This window comes from Ornithorhynchus anatinus, chromosome 7 (assembly GCF_004115215.2).
Source record: "Ornithorhynchus anatinus isolate Pmale09 chromosome 7, mOrnAna1.pri.v4, whole genome shotgun sequence".
NCBI classification, from domain to species: domain Eukaryota; kingdom Metazoa; phylum Chordata; class Mammalia; order Monotremata; family Ornithorhynchidae; genus Ornithorhynchus; species Ornithorhynchus anatinus.
In genome coordinates, this window is record NC_041734.1 from 48,362,608 (window position 1) to 48,378,178 (window position 15,571).

At 41.7% G+C, this 15,571-nt stretch overlaps 1 protein-coding gene across 1 annotated transcript in view; it reads right to left on the minus strand.

Moving 5' to 3' along the window:
• Positions 1 to 15,571, minus strand: part of ATP13A5 (ATPase 13A5) — an 85,434-nt gene that overhangs the window by 52,715 nt on the left and 17,148 nt on the right. Inside the window, exons 7-12 of the mRNA XM_029069488.2 lie at positions 14,532 to 14,666; positions 8,441 to 8,513; positions 8,132 to 8,260; positions 3,782 to 3,952; positions 930 to 1,087; positions 60 to 248 (exon numbers count right to left, since the gene is read on the minus strand). Coding sequence (XP_028925321.1) covers positions 60 to 248; positions 930 to 1,087; positions 3,782 to 3,952; positions 8,132 to 8,260; positions 8,441 to 8,513; positions 14,532 to 14,666 — 855 coding nt within the window. The remainder of the gene's footprint in view (positions 1 to 59; positions 249 to 929; positions 1,088 to 3,781; positions 3,953 to 8,131; positions 8,261 to 8,440; positions 8,514 to 14,531; positions 14,667 to 15,571) is intronic.

The window sequence follows — 15,571 nt, forward strand, 5'->3', positions numbered from 1 at the left end:
ATATGACCAATTTCCAAACCAGAAGAGGGAAAGAAGCATCCCCTCAAAAAAAGTCATACTTTGTCAAAGCAAATAAGGTTTATTTGTCCACACATATTGATCCTCTGTGGGGAGATGCAGAAAATTTTCCTTTTCTTCAGTCTCTTCTGCGCATAAAAAATCCCTGTCGTCAAAGCAGCTGGTAACACCGGAGGAAGTGAGACAGTGAGAAGAAGCAGGGACATGATCACCGTCTCCTTTGGTGACACCTGTAGAAACAGTAGCAAATGGCCACTGTCAACAGGCAGCTGAACACAAACCGTGCATTGAAGTGGTGAAATCAAGAGCAATCAGGAAAAAGAGAGAAATGAGAACTCTACTCACAAGGCCTGATTAGGACTGCCTTTGAAGATTCATTTTTACTTTGCTCATCAGTGCAGGTAGAAATCACAATTATGAAATTTCCCAAAGACTGTGAAAGACTCTGTCACAGCCGGTCTTAACAACTGTGCTGGGGCTTTATATCTCTGCCATCCCTTCTGTGCTTACCCCCTACCCTCCTCCATTCTGACCATTTAAAAAAAAAATCATCCATTCTTTTCCTCCCCACCCCCATATCCACTCCCCAACTGAGCGAGTCTTGGGAGACAGGATAGATTGTGAGGGAAATAATCAGTACGGTAGAATGGATGGGGGTGGGAACAAGGGAGAGGTCAGAGAGGGCAAACTGGTCAAGTGGGGCAGCAGGAACAGAGAAAGAGACTAACAGAGGGCCAGAAATGAGGACTGAATTTGGAGGGATTCATTTTCTATTTTTAAAAAAAGATTAGGGAAAGGAAGGGCAGGGGACTGATGAGGTTCAGTGCTATTTGGTATAGTATCAGGTTTATGAGAGTTCGTATGTGACATTATCAAAAAGCTAGCAAATAGATTCTGTCTCTAGTACTCACTTTATTATACATATATATTCCAAGGGCATAGAAAAACCCAACAACACCAAGGAAGGCCAGGAAAATGATGAATTTGAAGGCATCATTGTACAATTTAAAATTCAAGGGTCGAGGATAAAGGATGGATCTCACCAAGTCACCTTTGGCCGTATTGAAACCTAAATGAAAATAATTGCAGGTTGAATGCTTTCCCTAATGACAGTATTCCTTTTAAAAAATGTAGATGGCAGTTGAAATCATTTGAGCAATCTGCATAACAAACCAGAATCAATCAGAAATGTCTGTCTCCCAGAAATGTTTTATAAACTGTTTTTATTACAGTGAAAGTTATATGTGATACTCTTGTCAACTGGAGAACTTCTGACCTCTTCATTCCTGATATCCCCCACTTCAAATGCTCGGGCTACGAAGTGCGACATACATTTTGGTATTCACCCTAGCTCCAGAGAACTTATATAAATATCTTTATACTCTACCATTTCCCCATCCATAATTTATTTCAGAGTTGTATCTTCCTCTATAGACTGTAAACTCCCTGTGGGCTGGGATCACATCTACCAACTCTGCTCTTTTGTGCTTTCCAAAGCACTAAAAGTACAGTTCTCTGCATATAGTAAGTGCTCACGAAATGCCAAAAGTAAGTGCTCACGAAATGCTAAAACTTGGTTGATTTTTTGAGACTGATGCCAAAAATCATTTGCTACTAAAGTATTTCTGAAAGCAGACTTGGCTAAATAAATTCCTTGTGGAAAGCATCTTTTTCCAGTGGAAGAAGGAGTATATAATAACCAGTTATATGCTTGAGTTGCCCTGTTTGCTAGAGAAGCAGCATGGCTTAGTGGAAAGAGCCCGGGCTTGGGAGTCAGAGGTCATGGGTTCGAATTCCAGCTCTGCCACTTGTCAGCTGTGTGACTGTGGACAAGTCACTTCACTTCTCTGGGCCTCAGTGACCTTATCTGTAAAATGGGGATGAAGACTGTGAGCCTCACATGGGAAAACCTTATTACCCTCTATCTACCCCAGTGCTTAGAACAGTGTTCTGCGCATATAAGCACTTAACAAATACCAACATTATTAGGGAAGGATCTGCAAAGTCAAGCTATATATGCCCCCAAGGTTCACCTCAAAACTCTTCCCAGTGTGTCCTAGCAGGGCTGTTTTAGGCAGCCTAAGGACGAAGCAGCCAGTTGTTCCTCTGCCTTCACTCAAGTCACCAATGTCTCCTCCTTTGGATGGTCTTCATCAATCAATGGTATTTATTGAGCATTTTTTGTGTGCAGAGCACTGTACTTAGCACTTGGGGGAGTACAGTATAGTAGAGTTGATAACACTTTTCCTGCCCACAAAGAGCTTACAGTCTAGAAGTCTTCCACAGGTAACTAAGCCTGCAAGGCAGAGCCTGCTGCACTCACAAACCCATTGCTGATTAGTCCTTGTTAGACGGTCAGTGGTTTCTGTCAGGGATTAATTAGGGGATTCTCTCTATGTAAAGGCCCATTCTTGTCATGTTTTGCTGAGGAAATAGATGCAGTGACCACATTGAAGGAAGCTCTGATAGTGCTCTGATGTAGGCCTCCCTGACCAAATTCAGTCTGACATGCTATGCCATTCACCATGACACTGAGGGGTTCGCTCAGTGGGCTGTGGTCTGAGGAGTTTGAATTTCTTTAGAGGGTCAAACATGAGAAACAAGAGTGGTCAAATTTAGAAAAGGTTAGACCTGTTCTATTTGTATGGGGAATATTAAAATGAACCAATTTTACCCCAAGTTATCCAGTGGAGAGTTTCCTACCCCCTTGCTACTTCCCCTCGGCTGGTGATCTAGACTTCTTTCATTCATTCAACAGTATTTATTAAGCACTTACTGTATGCAGAGCACTGTACTAAGCACTTGGGAAAGTACAATATAACAATAAAGAATGACTGGATTTAGGGCAGAGCACCAAAGTAATTTAACAAATAATGGCCTGAAAGTTCCCCATTGGACCCGTGAGATGGTGGAAGGTATGAGGAAGAGCTGTCGGGTGGAGGTAATTGGAGAAAAAACTACTATTTGAGTTTCATTAACCTTTAAAACTCCAGGAAACCTGAACCCAACACCTGATTTCTACCCCGTCTTGGGGGTCCAACTACTCTGGCTCACTGATTTATCACTAGAGCAACAAGAAGTCTTTGTTACAGATAGAATGATGAAGAGTAATATACAGCATGACGGTTCTGTCTGGAGGAAATGCCAGTTGGCTTCACAGATGATAATAATAGTGGTAATTGTTCAAAGCTTATTGTTTGCCAAGCACTGTATTATTCACTGCATAGGTACAAGTAATCAGGTCAGGTCCAAGGAGTGGGGAGATCAGGTTTATGGATGAGGAAACTGCACAAAGAAGTCAAACGATTTGTCCAAGGTCACTTAGAGAAGCAGCGTCGCCTAAGGGAAAAAACATGGGCCTGGGAGTCTAAGGACATTGGTTCTAATCCCAGCTCCGCCATTTGTCTGCTATGTGACCTTGGGCAAGTCACTTATCTTCTCTATGCCTAGGTGACCTCATCTGTAAAATGGGGATTAAGACTGGGAGCCCCATGTGGGACACAGCCTGTGTCCAACCTGACATCTTGTTTCTCTTGTTTCTACCCTAGTGCTTAGTACAGTGCCTGGCACATAGTAAGCGCTAAACAAATATGATTGAAAAGTCACAGACCAATCAAGTGGCAGAGCTGGGATAAGAACTCAGGTCTTCCGATTCCAAGGCCTGTGCTCTTTCCACTAGGCCACATGGGCTCAGAGTGTGAGACCACCTTCCCTGAAACCCAAATGAAATCAGCTGAATTCAACTGAAGAGAAATCTACTTACCTATTTGCAACACAACAGCTCGCACTGGTCCCTGTCCTGATGGCCTGGTCTGGATGACCTCTGTCCCACAGAAAAGGACATGTCTCCGATAATCCTCAAGGCTGTGTGTCTTCCAGGACTTGGTATTCTCTGCATGGGGCAATGGGGTCTTGGTCACGGGAACACTTTCTCCTAGAGAAGATTATGATCCATCAATTTGCTTGGGTCCTCAAGTAATTATTAACATTTAGTATTCACCAATTTCAAAGTAGCAAGCAAACAAATTAATTTTACAGTTGCTGCTACCAGATAAGAAAAAATGCCATTGCAGAACTAAGCACTTAAAGAACAGCAGCAAAAGGCAAAATCTTTGCCTTCAAGAAGCTTACACTCTAATGGAAGAGGTGGGCAGACACAAATTATTGGTAGATAGTAGGAAGAGGAAAAGAAGATCATGGTACATGTACCGATATATATCACATGTACCAATATGTATCACCAATCGAAATAGTAACATATTCAGAAATCTTAAACTGATGGAATAATACAGTAGTAGGTTTTGCCCATTGTAATAATAATTAGGTTAAAAGCACAGTACTGTAGTAGACTCTGAGCATGATACAGCATAAACAGAAAGCAAAAGAAGATGGAAAAAAAGATGAAAAAAAGTATAAGGAGAGGAGCCAGAACCAAAGGAAATAAATTTGTCAGAGAAAGCTGAACTGCTGTGTAACAGAGTGGATGAAAACATAAAGCAAGGGAGAGATGAGATAACGTATGTTTTGTTGGTTGAGAAGGTTGATAGCTGGACTTTTCTGAATGTTAGGATTATTCATTAGTTCTCAACATTTTTGTATTTTGTTATTACTCATACAGTGCTTTGAATGCTGTGTTCCCAGAAGCCCCAGCCACTAACCTTAGCTTAGTGGACAGAGCACGGGGCTTGGGATTCAGAAGTGCTAGGTTCTAATCTTGGCTCTGCCACTTGTCTGCTGTGTGACCTTGGACAAGTTACTTATCTTCTCTGTGCCTACCCCTAGATTGTAAGCTTACTGTTGCATTTCTAGACTGTGAGGCCACTGTGGGCAGGGCTTGTCTCTATTTGTTGCTGAATTATACTTCTTAGTACTGGTACACAGTACGCTCTCAATAAATACTGTTGAATGAATGAATGAATTGTACTCTCCCAAGCACAAAGTACAGTGCTCTGCACAGAGCAAGAGCTCAGTGAATATGATTGATTAATTGATTGATTTCCTCATCTATAAAATGGGGAGTAAGACAGCGAGCCCCATATGTGACAGGGACCGTGTCCAATTTGATTAGTTTGTATATACCTAACATTTAGTACATTGGCACATAGTAAGTGCTTAACAAATACTGTTAGAAAAATGAGCTCCAGAATCTCTTTTTCCTTTACAGAAAAAAAATCCCACTACCTAAAATGTAATAGGAGACATTGCGCATTACTCATTCTTCTGTGAAATAGTGACTTTTGTTGTATTGAGGTGCACTAGCGGTCTCAGTGTACAATGGGTGATGGGCTGTCTTTTCAATCAGATGAAAAACTGCAGTTATAGAGTTTTTTCAGATCAAACAAAAGAAGTACTTTTGTAACTATGTCCCTGAAACTCTTGGTTAAGTCAAGGGGACCCTTTGAGAATGCCAGAGGTAGTGTCCCACCCAATTCTGCTACAAGGAAGGTGAGTGGGGGAAAAGAAGGCAGGGAATTGGCAGGTCTTGCTTCAGCAATTTTCCCTTAGCTTCATTTTTCATTTTCTGGCAGTAAAGTCATTCTTCATCTTCCATCCTCTGCAGACAAGGGGTACTCTGAAACTGGAAAACTATTGTACTTTTTCAGCATGGGCTTTTCAGTAGAGACTGAAGTTGCTTTGGGGTTGATATGGCAGGTTCCATAGCAATATCATGAATGAAGGCTATGATGAATATGCAAATCTTAGTCATTAACATTATAAGGTAGTTAGATTTCAGAACATTAAAGGGATATTTTGTAATTATACTGAAGATTTTTATGTTTACTGCTTTCCCTTTTCTCAATTTGAAATTAAGGAAATCCATTTTTAATGTGAAATCTGGTTGTGTGAAACATTTTTGGAATAGATAATGAGCATTCCTTATGCTTTAGGTGATGCTGCAAATATTTGAGCAGCATTTTTGGTCCTCCTTTTGACTATTTGGAGACAGGAAGATTTCACAATATGTAGGCAAGAAAGACCAACTGTTTTAATTACAATGTTGTTATAATCTCCTTCATTATATGCGGTTTAGATACTGCTTTTCTTTTACTGTTTGAACAATTATATTGTACATTAATTCCCACAGTCCAAGGAATCAGCAGATTTAAGTAGAGCAGTCACATTAACAATAATCACCAGTTGCTAAATCTCTCTAGAAAGATTGATTTAGGTGAAGGAAGATCTTCATGATAGTGACCACGTATTCCTTTTGGTCCTAGAACGCCACAGGTTCTGAAATCTTGTAGGGATCGATGAACTGAATTTTTTTGGGGGGGGATAGCTATAAATTATTTTTTAAATTAGAAATGACCATGAAGTAGTAAGGTAGACACTGGGAACCAAAGAAGGGTTTTGGTGCAATTGTGTTTGGTGCAGAGGAGAGAGAGCCATTAAGTTTAGGGAAGCTCATTGTGGGCAGGGAATGCCTCTCCCAACTCTGATATATACCTATATTGGCAAGGGAGAGAGTCAAGAGTGGATACTCAAGTTCACTGCTTGGAAGGAGGCAATGGTAAACCACTTCCATATTTTTACCAAGAAAGCTCTACGGCTACTCTACCAGAATGATTGCAGATGGAGTTGGGGCATTCTGGGAGAGATGTGCCCATGGCGTCGCTATTGTTGGAGACGATTTGACAGCAAAAGACAAGACCCTTCCCTAGTGCTTAGTAGAGTGCTCTGCACACAGTAAGTGCCCAATACAATGACATCTGTTAAGCACTTACTAAGTACCAAGCACTGTTCTAGGAGCTAAGGTAGATAAAAGGTAATTAGGTTGGACACAGACCCTGTCTCACATGGGGCTGACAGTCTTCATCCCCATTCTACAGAAGAGGTAACTGAGGCACAGAGAAGTTTAGTGACTTACCCAAGATCACAAAGCAGTCAAGTGGAAAAGCAGGGATTAGAACTCTTGTCTTCTGACTCCCACAGCCTGTGCCCTTGCCACGAGGCCATGCTGCTTCTCTCAATAAATACAACTGATTGATTGAAAATATGGTGAGGAAATAGGATTTGATTCCCTTAGATGCTCAGTTATTACCGTAGACTAATAATAATAATAATTATGGCATTTGTTAATTCTAATTATGGCAAAGCATTGTTCTAAGTGTTGGGGAAGATACAAGGTGATCAGGTTGTCCCACGTGGGGCTCCCAGTCTTGATCCCCATTTTACAGATGAGGTTATTGAGGCACAGAGAAGTTAAGTGACTTGCCCAAAGTCACACAGCTGACAAGCGGCTGAACCAGGATTTGAACCCATGACCTCTGACTCTGAAGCCCGTGCTCTTTCCACTGAGCGACACTGCTTCTCTGTAGACTACCCTCCTCTCTTCTGCCATCTCTTCCTCTCTTCTGCCATCAGCAAAATTGCAGGACTGGGGAGATGGTGGGGGCGGTGGGTTTTGAGAGTACACATGGGTGATCCTTTTGACCTCTGCTAGAGTGGTTTCCAAAGATAATCATGGAAGAATGTAAAGAATATACACTGTCAAAATAGTATTGATAGCATTTAATAGAGAAGCAGCGTGGCTTAGTGGAAAGAGCATGGGCTTGGAAGTCAGAGGTCGTGGGTTCCAATCCCAGCTCTGTCACTGATAAACTGTCTGACTTTGTTCAAGTCACTTTACAGATGAGGTAACTGAGTCACAGAGAAGTGAAGTAACTTGCCTAATGGCAGAGCTAGGATTAGAACCTATGTCCTTCTAACACCCAGGCCCTTGCTCTATCCACTAGACAATGCTGTTTCCCCTCAGTGATTGGGAAGTGTAAAACTCACCTTTTATGAAAAGTGTACATTCCAAGCACTTAGTACAGTGCTCTGCACATAGTAAGTGCTCAATAAATACGATTGAATGACCTTGACTTCTCTGTGCCTCAGTTGCTTCATCTGTAAAATGGAGATTAAGGGACAACCTGATTACCTTTATCTACCCCAGCACTTAAAATAGTGCTCAGCACATAGTAAGTGCTTAACAAATGCACTAATTATTATTATTTTTATTATTTAATAAGGGCTGACTGCCGGGGGGAAAGCACTCTACTAAGCTCCGAGAAAGAATAACCAAGTGGCGGTAAGACACGGTCTCTGTCTCTTGTCCCTTGGCTCATACCTGTCAGCATGCCTTCATTTATTATGCAGCTCCCATCAATCAAGATGGCATCACACGGCAATGAAAATTTTCCTTGAATAATAAAGATATCACCAGGTACCAAATACCGCGACTCCAGATCCTGCAGACCTAGGGAGTAGTGAAAACTAGATAAGGATTCGCTTCTCTTATTTTATTTATTCTCAATCTGTTCAAGAGCACATTGCCGTTTATTAAGAACGTTTTTCAAGTAAATTTACGGTACAAGTAGGATCACATTCCTAATAAAAATGTTAGAAAATTGATAGAACAGTTTAAACTAGAACCCACCTTGATCCTTTACGCAGATTGTAACCTGCACTTTGTTGTGATCTTCAACAAGATTGTGCAGTTTTACTGATTGCTGTAAATTACAAAATCAAAAATTAAAAATGGGTAACTAGCATTAACATTCTAAGAAAATAAATCTAGATCAGTGACCTAGTGAAATCTGGCAGAAGTGTTTCTTCAGATCCCCACTTCTACTTTATTTTCCTGTCTCAAATGCACTTTTTACCAAGTCACTAGTAGCGGGAGGAAGGGACTCCAGAAAGAACCATGAGGAATGCTTTTCTTTAAAAACCAACTACTACTACAACACAAAACAAACAAGAAAATAGATGAAGTCAACATGCAGTCCAGTGTGACCTGACAGATAGTCACCTAAATAAAGCAAGTCTTTTGCAAAGGAAACATAGAATTCAAACCTACCGTTGTTATTATTAATAAAGACAAAATATGAAATGCCAGGGTCAGCCATTGACTAGAATGCTTAGGAGCCTTGAAGCTCATCTTCTAATTTTGTCTTCATAATAATTGTTGTATGCTGTTGAGTCATCTCTGACCCACAACGACTGCATGGATACATCCCTTCCAGAATGCCCCTCCTCTATTGGCAGTCGTTCTGGTAGTGTAATAATAATAATAATAATAATAATGACGTTGGTATTTGTTAAGTGCTTACTATGTGCAGAGCACTGTTTAAAGCGCTGGGGTAGATACAGGGCAATCAGGTTGTCCCATGTGAGGCTCACATTTAATCCCCATTTTACAGATGAGGTAACTGAGGCACAGAGAAGTGAAGTGACTTGCCCACAGTCACACAGCTGACAAGTGGCAGAGCCGGGATTCGAACCCATGACCTCTGACTCCCAAGCCCAGGCTCTTTCCACTGAACCACATTGCTAGTGTATTCATAGAGTTTTCTTGGTCAAAATACAGAAGTGGTTTACCGTTGCCTCCTTCTGGAGAGTAAATTTGAATCTCCACCCTTGACTCTCTCCCATGCCGCTGCTGCCCAGCACAGGTGAAATTTGACTTGTAATAGGTTGCCTTCCACTCACTTGCCACTGGCTAAGCTAGGAATGTAATGGGTATGCCTCTGTTTGACTCTGCCTCCCATAGCAGAGACTGGTAGAGTACTGGAAACTCCAGGCATGAATGATAGTAATTGTGACATATATTGAGTGCTCGTGTGCCAAGAACTGTACAAAGAATTCTGTTAAATATAAGATAATCATCTCTGGCAAGGTCCCTGTCCCACATGGGGCTCATAATCTATAAGTATTCAGATCCTATCTAGGTGTACGCAACTCACAAATTCCAACAATTGGAAATTTTTCTCAAATTTCTGAAATGTTCATTGGTCTTCAAAAGGGTACTGTGAAGCTTTCATGATACAACACAAGAATTATTTGTTTAGATTTAATTTCCTGGACGGTGAGGGTAGTCCTGATTGGTTCTGGTTTCTATTAAGTGGGAAATATTTATCGCATGTAGGCAACTGCTTTGAACTGGAGTCCAGAGGCCTTTGGCAATAGATGTGCCTTGGAAAGTGTACTAAATCAGGTAAATAGTTCTTAGATGAAATTTCATATATTCACGAGTCGTCATAGGATAAACATAAACTTTGAAAAAATGTTATTCCACATGATAGAGTGGATAATTGAATATATCAGATTTGAATGATTAAACTTTTGCCTAATAAAACTTTGGGGGTTTTGGAGGGCTGTTGATTTTTGCTGATGTTGCTTTTCTAATTTGAAAGCTCAACTGAACTAGTGGCCTGAATTTTGAAGGCTGATTTTTCTCCTTTCCTGGTATAGCTGCTTGGTTTGCCAAAGAAAGCAACCTCCAACCACACACTCTCTCCCGCACATCCATTTCTCCCTTCTGCAAAACCAATCTCGTTCCTTTTTGGGACCTCTCATCTTCAGACTCCCTCAATTTATCCCATGTCATTTCTACTTTATCTTAAAAAAAAAAACCTTCCCTTGACCCTATGTTTCTTCCTCTGTTCTCTTTCCCTCCCTCCAAACTCTCATCTTCTACTGCCTTCATGACATCTCTACTTGGATGTCCTCCTGTCACCTAAAACTCAACGTGTCCGAGACAGAGCTCATTTTCCCTCCTAAACCCTGTCCTCTCCTGAACTTTCCCGTCACCGTGAATGGCACAACCATCCTTCCCATCTTACAAGCCTTTGTGACATCCTTGACTCCACTCTCTCATTCACCTCATATATCCAAACCATCACCAAATCCTGCCGGTCTCACCTTCACAACATCGCCAAGACCCTCCCTTTCCTCTCCACACAAACAGCTACTACATTAATACAATTACTATCCCAAATGGATTGCTGCATCAGCCTCCTTTCTGACCACCCAACCTCCTGCCTCTCTCCACTTAAGCTCATACTTCACTCTGCTGCTGGAATTATCTTTCTACAGAAACATTCAGGGAATGTTACCACCCTCCTCAAAAATCTCCAGTGGTTGCTTATCAACCTCAATATCAAAGAAAAACTCCTCACCACTGGCTTCAGTGCTCTCCATCACCTTGTCCCTTCTCACCTCACCTTTCTTCTTCTACTACCCAGTCCGCACACTCCACTACTATGGTGCTAACCTTCTCACTGTGCCTTGATCTCACCTGTCTTGCCGCCGACCTCTGGTCCACATCCTGCCTCTGGCCTGGAAAGCCCTCCCTTTCCAAATCCATTAATCATTCTTCCCCCCCATCAAAGCCCTACTGAAGGCGCACTTTCTTCTATGTCACTACACCTTGCTCCCTTTTCTCTTTCCCCCTTTCCCCACCCCACAGCACACACACACATATATATATATATGTATATATGTGTGTGTGTGTGTGTACATAGCTTTGATTTTATTTATTTATATTGATACCTATTTACTTGTTTCGATGTCTGTCTTTATTGCTGAATTGTACTTTCCAAGACCTTAGTACATTGCTATGCACACAGTAGGTGCTCAATAAATACAGTTGAATGAAGGAATGAATGAATGAATATGCAGTTATTGATCCACCTCCTTCCTACCATTCCTCTCCAAGCTTCTTGATTGAGTTGTTTACACCCGCTGTCTCAAGTTTCTCTCCTCCAATTCTCTCCTTGACCCCTTCCAATCTGGCTTCTGTCCCCTTCACAATACAGAAACCACCCACTCAGAGGTCACAAATCCAATGGCTTCTACTCTATTTTAATCTTCTTCAATCTCTTAGCTGCCTTCAATACTGTCGATCATCCTCTTCACCTAGAAACATCATCCAACCTCAGCTTCACTGACATTGTCCTCTCCCGGTTTTCCTCCTATCTCCCTGCCAGCTCATTCTTAGTGTCTTTCATGGACTCTTCCTCTGCCTCCCACCCCCTACCTGTGTGTGTCCCTCAAGGTTCAGTTCTGGGTCCCCTTCAATTTTCCATCTACATGCACTCCTTTGGAGAATTCATTCCTTCCCACGGCTTCAACTACCACCTCTATGTGGATGATTCTCAAATCTCCATCTTCAGCCCTGATCGCTTCCCCTCTCAACAGTCTCACATTTATTTCCTAATAATAATAACAATTCTGGTATTTGTTAAGCCAGGGGTGGATATGAGCAAATCAGGTTGGACACAATCCCAGTCCCATGTGGGGTTCACAGTCTCAACCCTCATTTTACAGATGAGATAACTGAGGCACAGAGAGGTGAAGTGATTTGTCCAAGGTCTCACAGCAGGTAAGTGACAGTGGTGATTAGAACGCATGACCTTCTGACTTCAAGGCCTGTGCTGTATCCACTGAGCTAGGCTGCTTCTGCTGCTCCTTCCTTCAAGATTCTCCACTTGTGTGTCCTGCCATGACCTCAAACCGAACATGACCAAAACAGAACTTCTTATCTTCCCACCCAAACCCTGTCCTCCCTCTGACTTTCCCATCACTGTAGACAGCATCACCATCTTTCTTGTACCAAAACCCCACAACTTTGCATTTTCCTTGGCTCAATTCACTGAGTCAACCACATATTCAATCTATCGCTAAATCCTGTCGGTTCAATCTTCACGACATCGCTAAAATCCTCTGTTTCTTCTAATCTAAACTGCTACCATATTAATCCAAGCATGTATCCTATCCTGCCTTTATTAATGAATCAACCTCCTTGATGACCTCCTTACCTCCGTCTCTCCCCATTCCAGTCTATACTTCTCTCCACTGGCCTGGATCATTTTTCTATAAAAACATTCAGTCCCTGTTTCCCCACTCCTCAAGGATCTTCAGTAATTGCCCATCCACCTCTGCATCAAACAGAAATGCCTTATCATTGGCTTTAAAGCACTCAATCGCCTTGCGCCTTCCTACCTAGAAGCGTGGCTCAGTGGAAAAAACCTGGGCTTGGGAGTCAGAGGTCATGGGTTTGAATCCCGGCTCTGCCACTTGTCAGCTGTGTGACTGTGGGCAAGTCACTTAACTTCTCTGTGCCTCAGTTCCCTCGTCTGTAAAATGGGGATTAAGACTGTCAGCCTCATGTGAAACAACCTGATTACCCTGTATCTACCCCAGCACTTAGAACAGTGCTCTGCATGTAGTAAGCTCTTAAAAAATACCAACATTATTATTATTACCTCACCACACTGCTCTCTTAGTTCAACCCAGCCAGCACTCTTCAGTCATCTAAAGCCAACAGACTCACTGTATCTTGATCTTGTACATTTTGTCACTGACCTCTCAACCATGTCCTGTCTCTGGCCTGAAATGCCCTTCCTTTTAATATCGTAGAGACAATTACTCTCCCCACCTTCAAAGCCTTATTGAAGGCACATCTCCTTCAAGAGGCCTTCCCTGACTAAGATCTCATTTACTCTCTCCCACTCCCTTTTGCATTGGCCTGATTTGCTCCCTTTATTCGCCTACCCCCCTTCAGTCCCAATATACTCACGTATGTACCCATAATTTATATTAAAGTCTGTCTCCCGCTCTAAACTGTAACATCATTGTGGGCCGGGAATGTGCCTACCAACTCGGTTATATTGTTACATTGTACTCTCCAAAGCACTTAATTCAATGCCCTGCACATGCTCAATAATTATGATTGACTGCTTGATTTTCAGTGGCTGGTAACAGTAGTGCATAATTACATGTAGCCAGTCAGAAAGAGATTATCAAAGATTGCCCCTGGATATATGGATGTGTTTCCTACCTACAGTTTCTGATTCCATTTTCTCTTTGGCTCCTGGGGGTTACAATCTTCTCTAAAGGACTGTAAGCTCTTTGAGAGAGGGGATCATGTCTACTAACTGTACTGTACTTTCCCAAGCTCTTAATACCAGCTCTGCACAAAGTAAAAGCTCAGTAAATAGCACTGATTGATTCTTACTGCCTTATGCTAGGCTGGCATATTTGCTGCTGCTGGCTTGAAGCTATCCACAGCCATTTCACCTTGTCTGAGGTTTTGTTTCAGTATTTCTTTTAAAGATGTTTCCTTTGATTTCCACTTTAACAGTCACCCTTACCACCTCCTTGCCCCACTCAGTTCACACTCAGCAGGTACTGGATTTCCTGCTGTTTTCCACTCTCCTCACATGTCCAACAGGGCAAAGATGTAATGTAACTAACATTGATTCAAGGCTGGTGAATTTGATTGCTTGTGATCCTTTCTTGCCATTTGATTTAACTGCGGGATGTAGGTGGCACTGATGTTATTGCATTGCTGACTCATGTCCAACTATCAGTTTCCCTCTGACCCTTAGATATTGATCTTCCCGGGCTTAGCTAGACATTAACTCTCTTCAAACTGTACAGTTTTGCCTCCCTCATCATGTTACTCTGCACAGCAGGGTCCTTTGGTAATGGGCAACTAAGGAGGGAAAAAGATTAGCTCACATGTCTAATAGCACACAAAAAATCATATAAATCAGAGCAGTAGAATGAGAAACAAACTTTGAATTATTTCTTATGTTTAGAGCATTATTACATGAATTTTCAGAAAGCATTTTTTAAAGGAGTGGCTGAAAACTGATTGGGTGCCCTACACCTCACTTCTTGATCTTGGATTAAAGCAGATACCTGTACAAACACAAAATGAACAACTTCTGAAAGGGACTTACCTGGCGGAGATCATATACGCTTAAAACAATAGAGATGATGGACAGGATGATGATAGCCACAGAATATTCAGTATAACCTTGAGACAACCACATAGTCAAGGTGAAAGCTTGAAACACATAAAATGGATTTAAAACCTGCAAGCAGAAACACACTTGTCATTTTGAGAAGTTATCCGTTATCGCTCAACTAAGTCCCAACAGTCAAAACGAAACAACACTTTTGTAAAGCATTTCTAAGATTCTTTAGCCATCCAGAAGGTCGCAAATTTATTATAATTCATTCATTCAATCACATTTATTGAAAGCTAGCTGTGTGCAGAACACAATACTAAACATTTGGGAGAGTGCACTGCAATAAACAGACACATTCCCTGCCACAATGAGCTCATTCCTAAAACTTCTCAGCAGTTGTTGTTATCTACATGGGACAAATAAATGTCTGAATTTAGACATCATGTGGTCTAAGCAAAATGATTGACAAGCTGTCCTTTTTAATCAAGTACGAAAATTGAGTTTTAGAAATAATTTGTCAAATGAAACAGATTTGTCATAAGTGCTTAACATTTTGCATTTTCTAAGCACATTATGCACAGAAATGACAACCCTCTCCTTATATGCTTTCTCAATTCCTTCTACCAGTTCCGTTATGTCTGCTTTAGGAATTGCTGATAGGACTTGTCCATGGTCTCCCTTTGGTCCGAAACTCCCTCCCCCTTCATATATGACAGACCGCCACTCTCCCCACCTTCAAAGTCCTACTAAAATCAAGCCTCCTCCAAGATCCCTTCTCTATGACCTCCCTTTCCCTACTCCCTCTCTTACTTCTGTTTCACTTGTGCCCTTGGATCGGTACTCTTTAAATACTTGTTAGTCACCCCATCCTCGGCCCAATATTACTTCTGTGCATACCATAATTCATTTTAGTGTCTGTCTCCCTCTCTAGATGGAAAGATCCTTGAGGGCAAGGGGCTTGCGGGCGAACTCTATTATATTGCACTCTCCAGGTGCTTAATACAGAACTTTGCACATAGTAAGCTCTC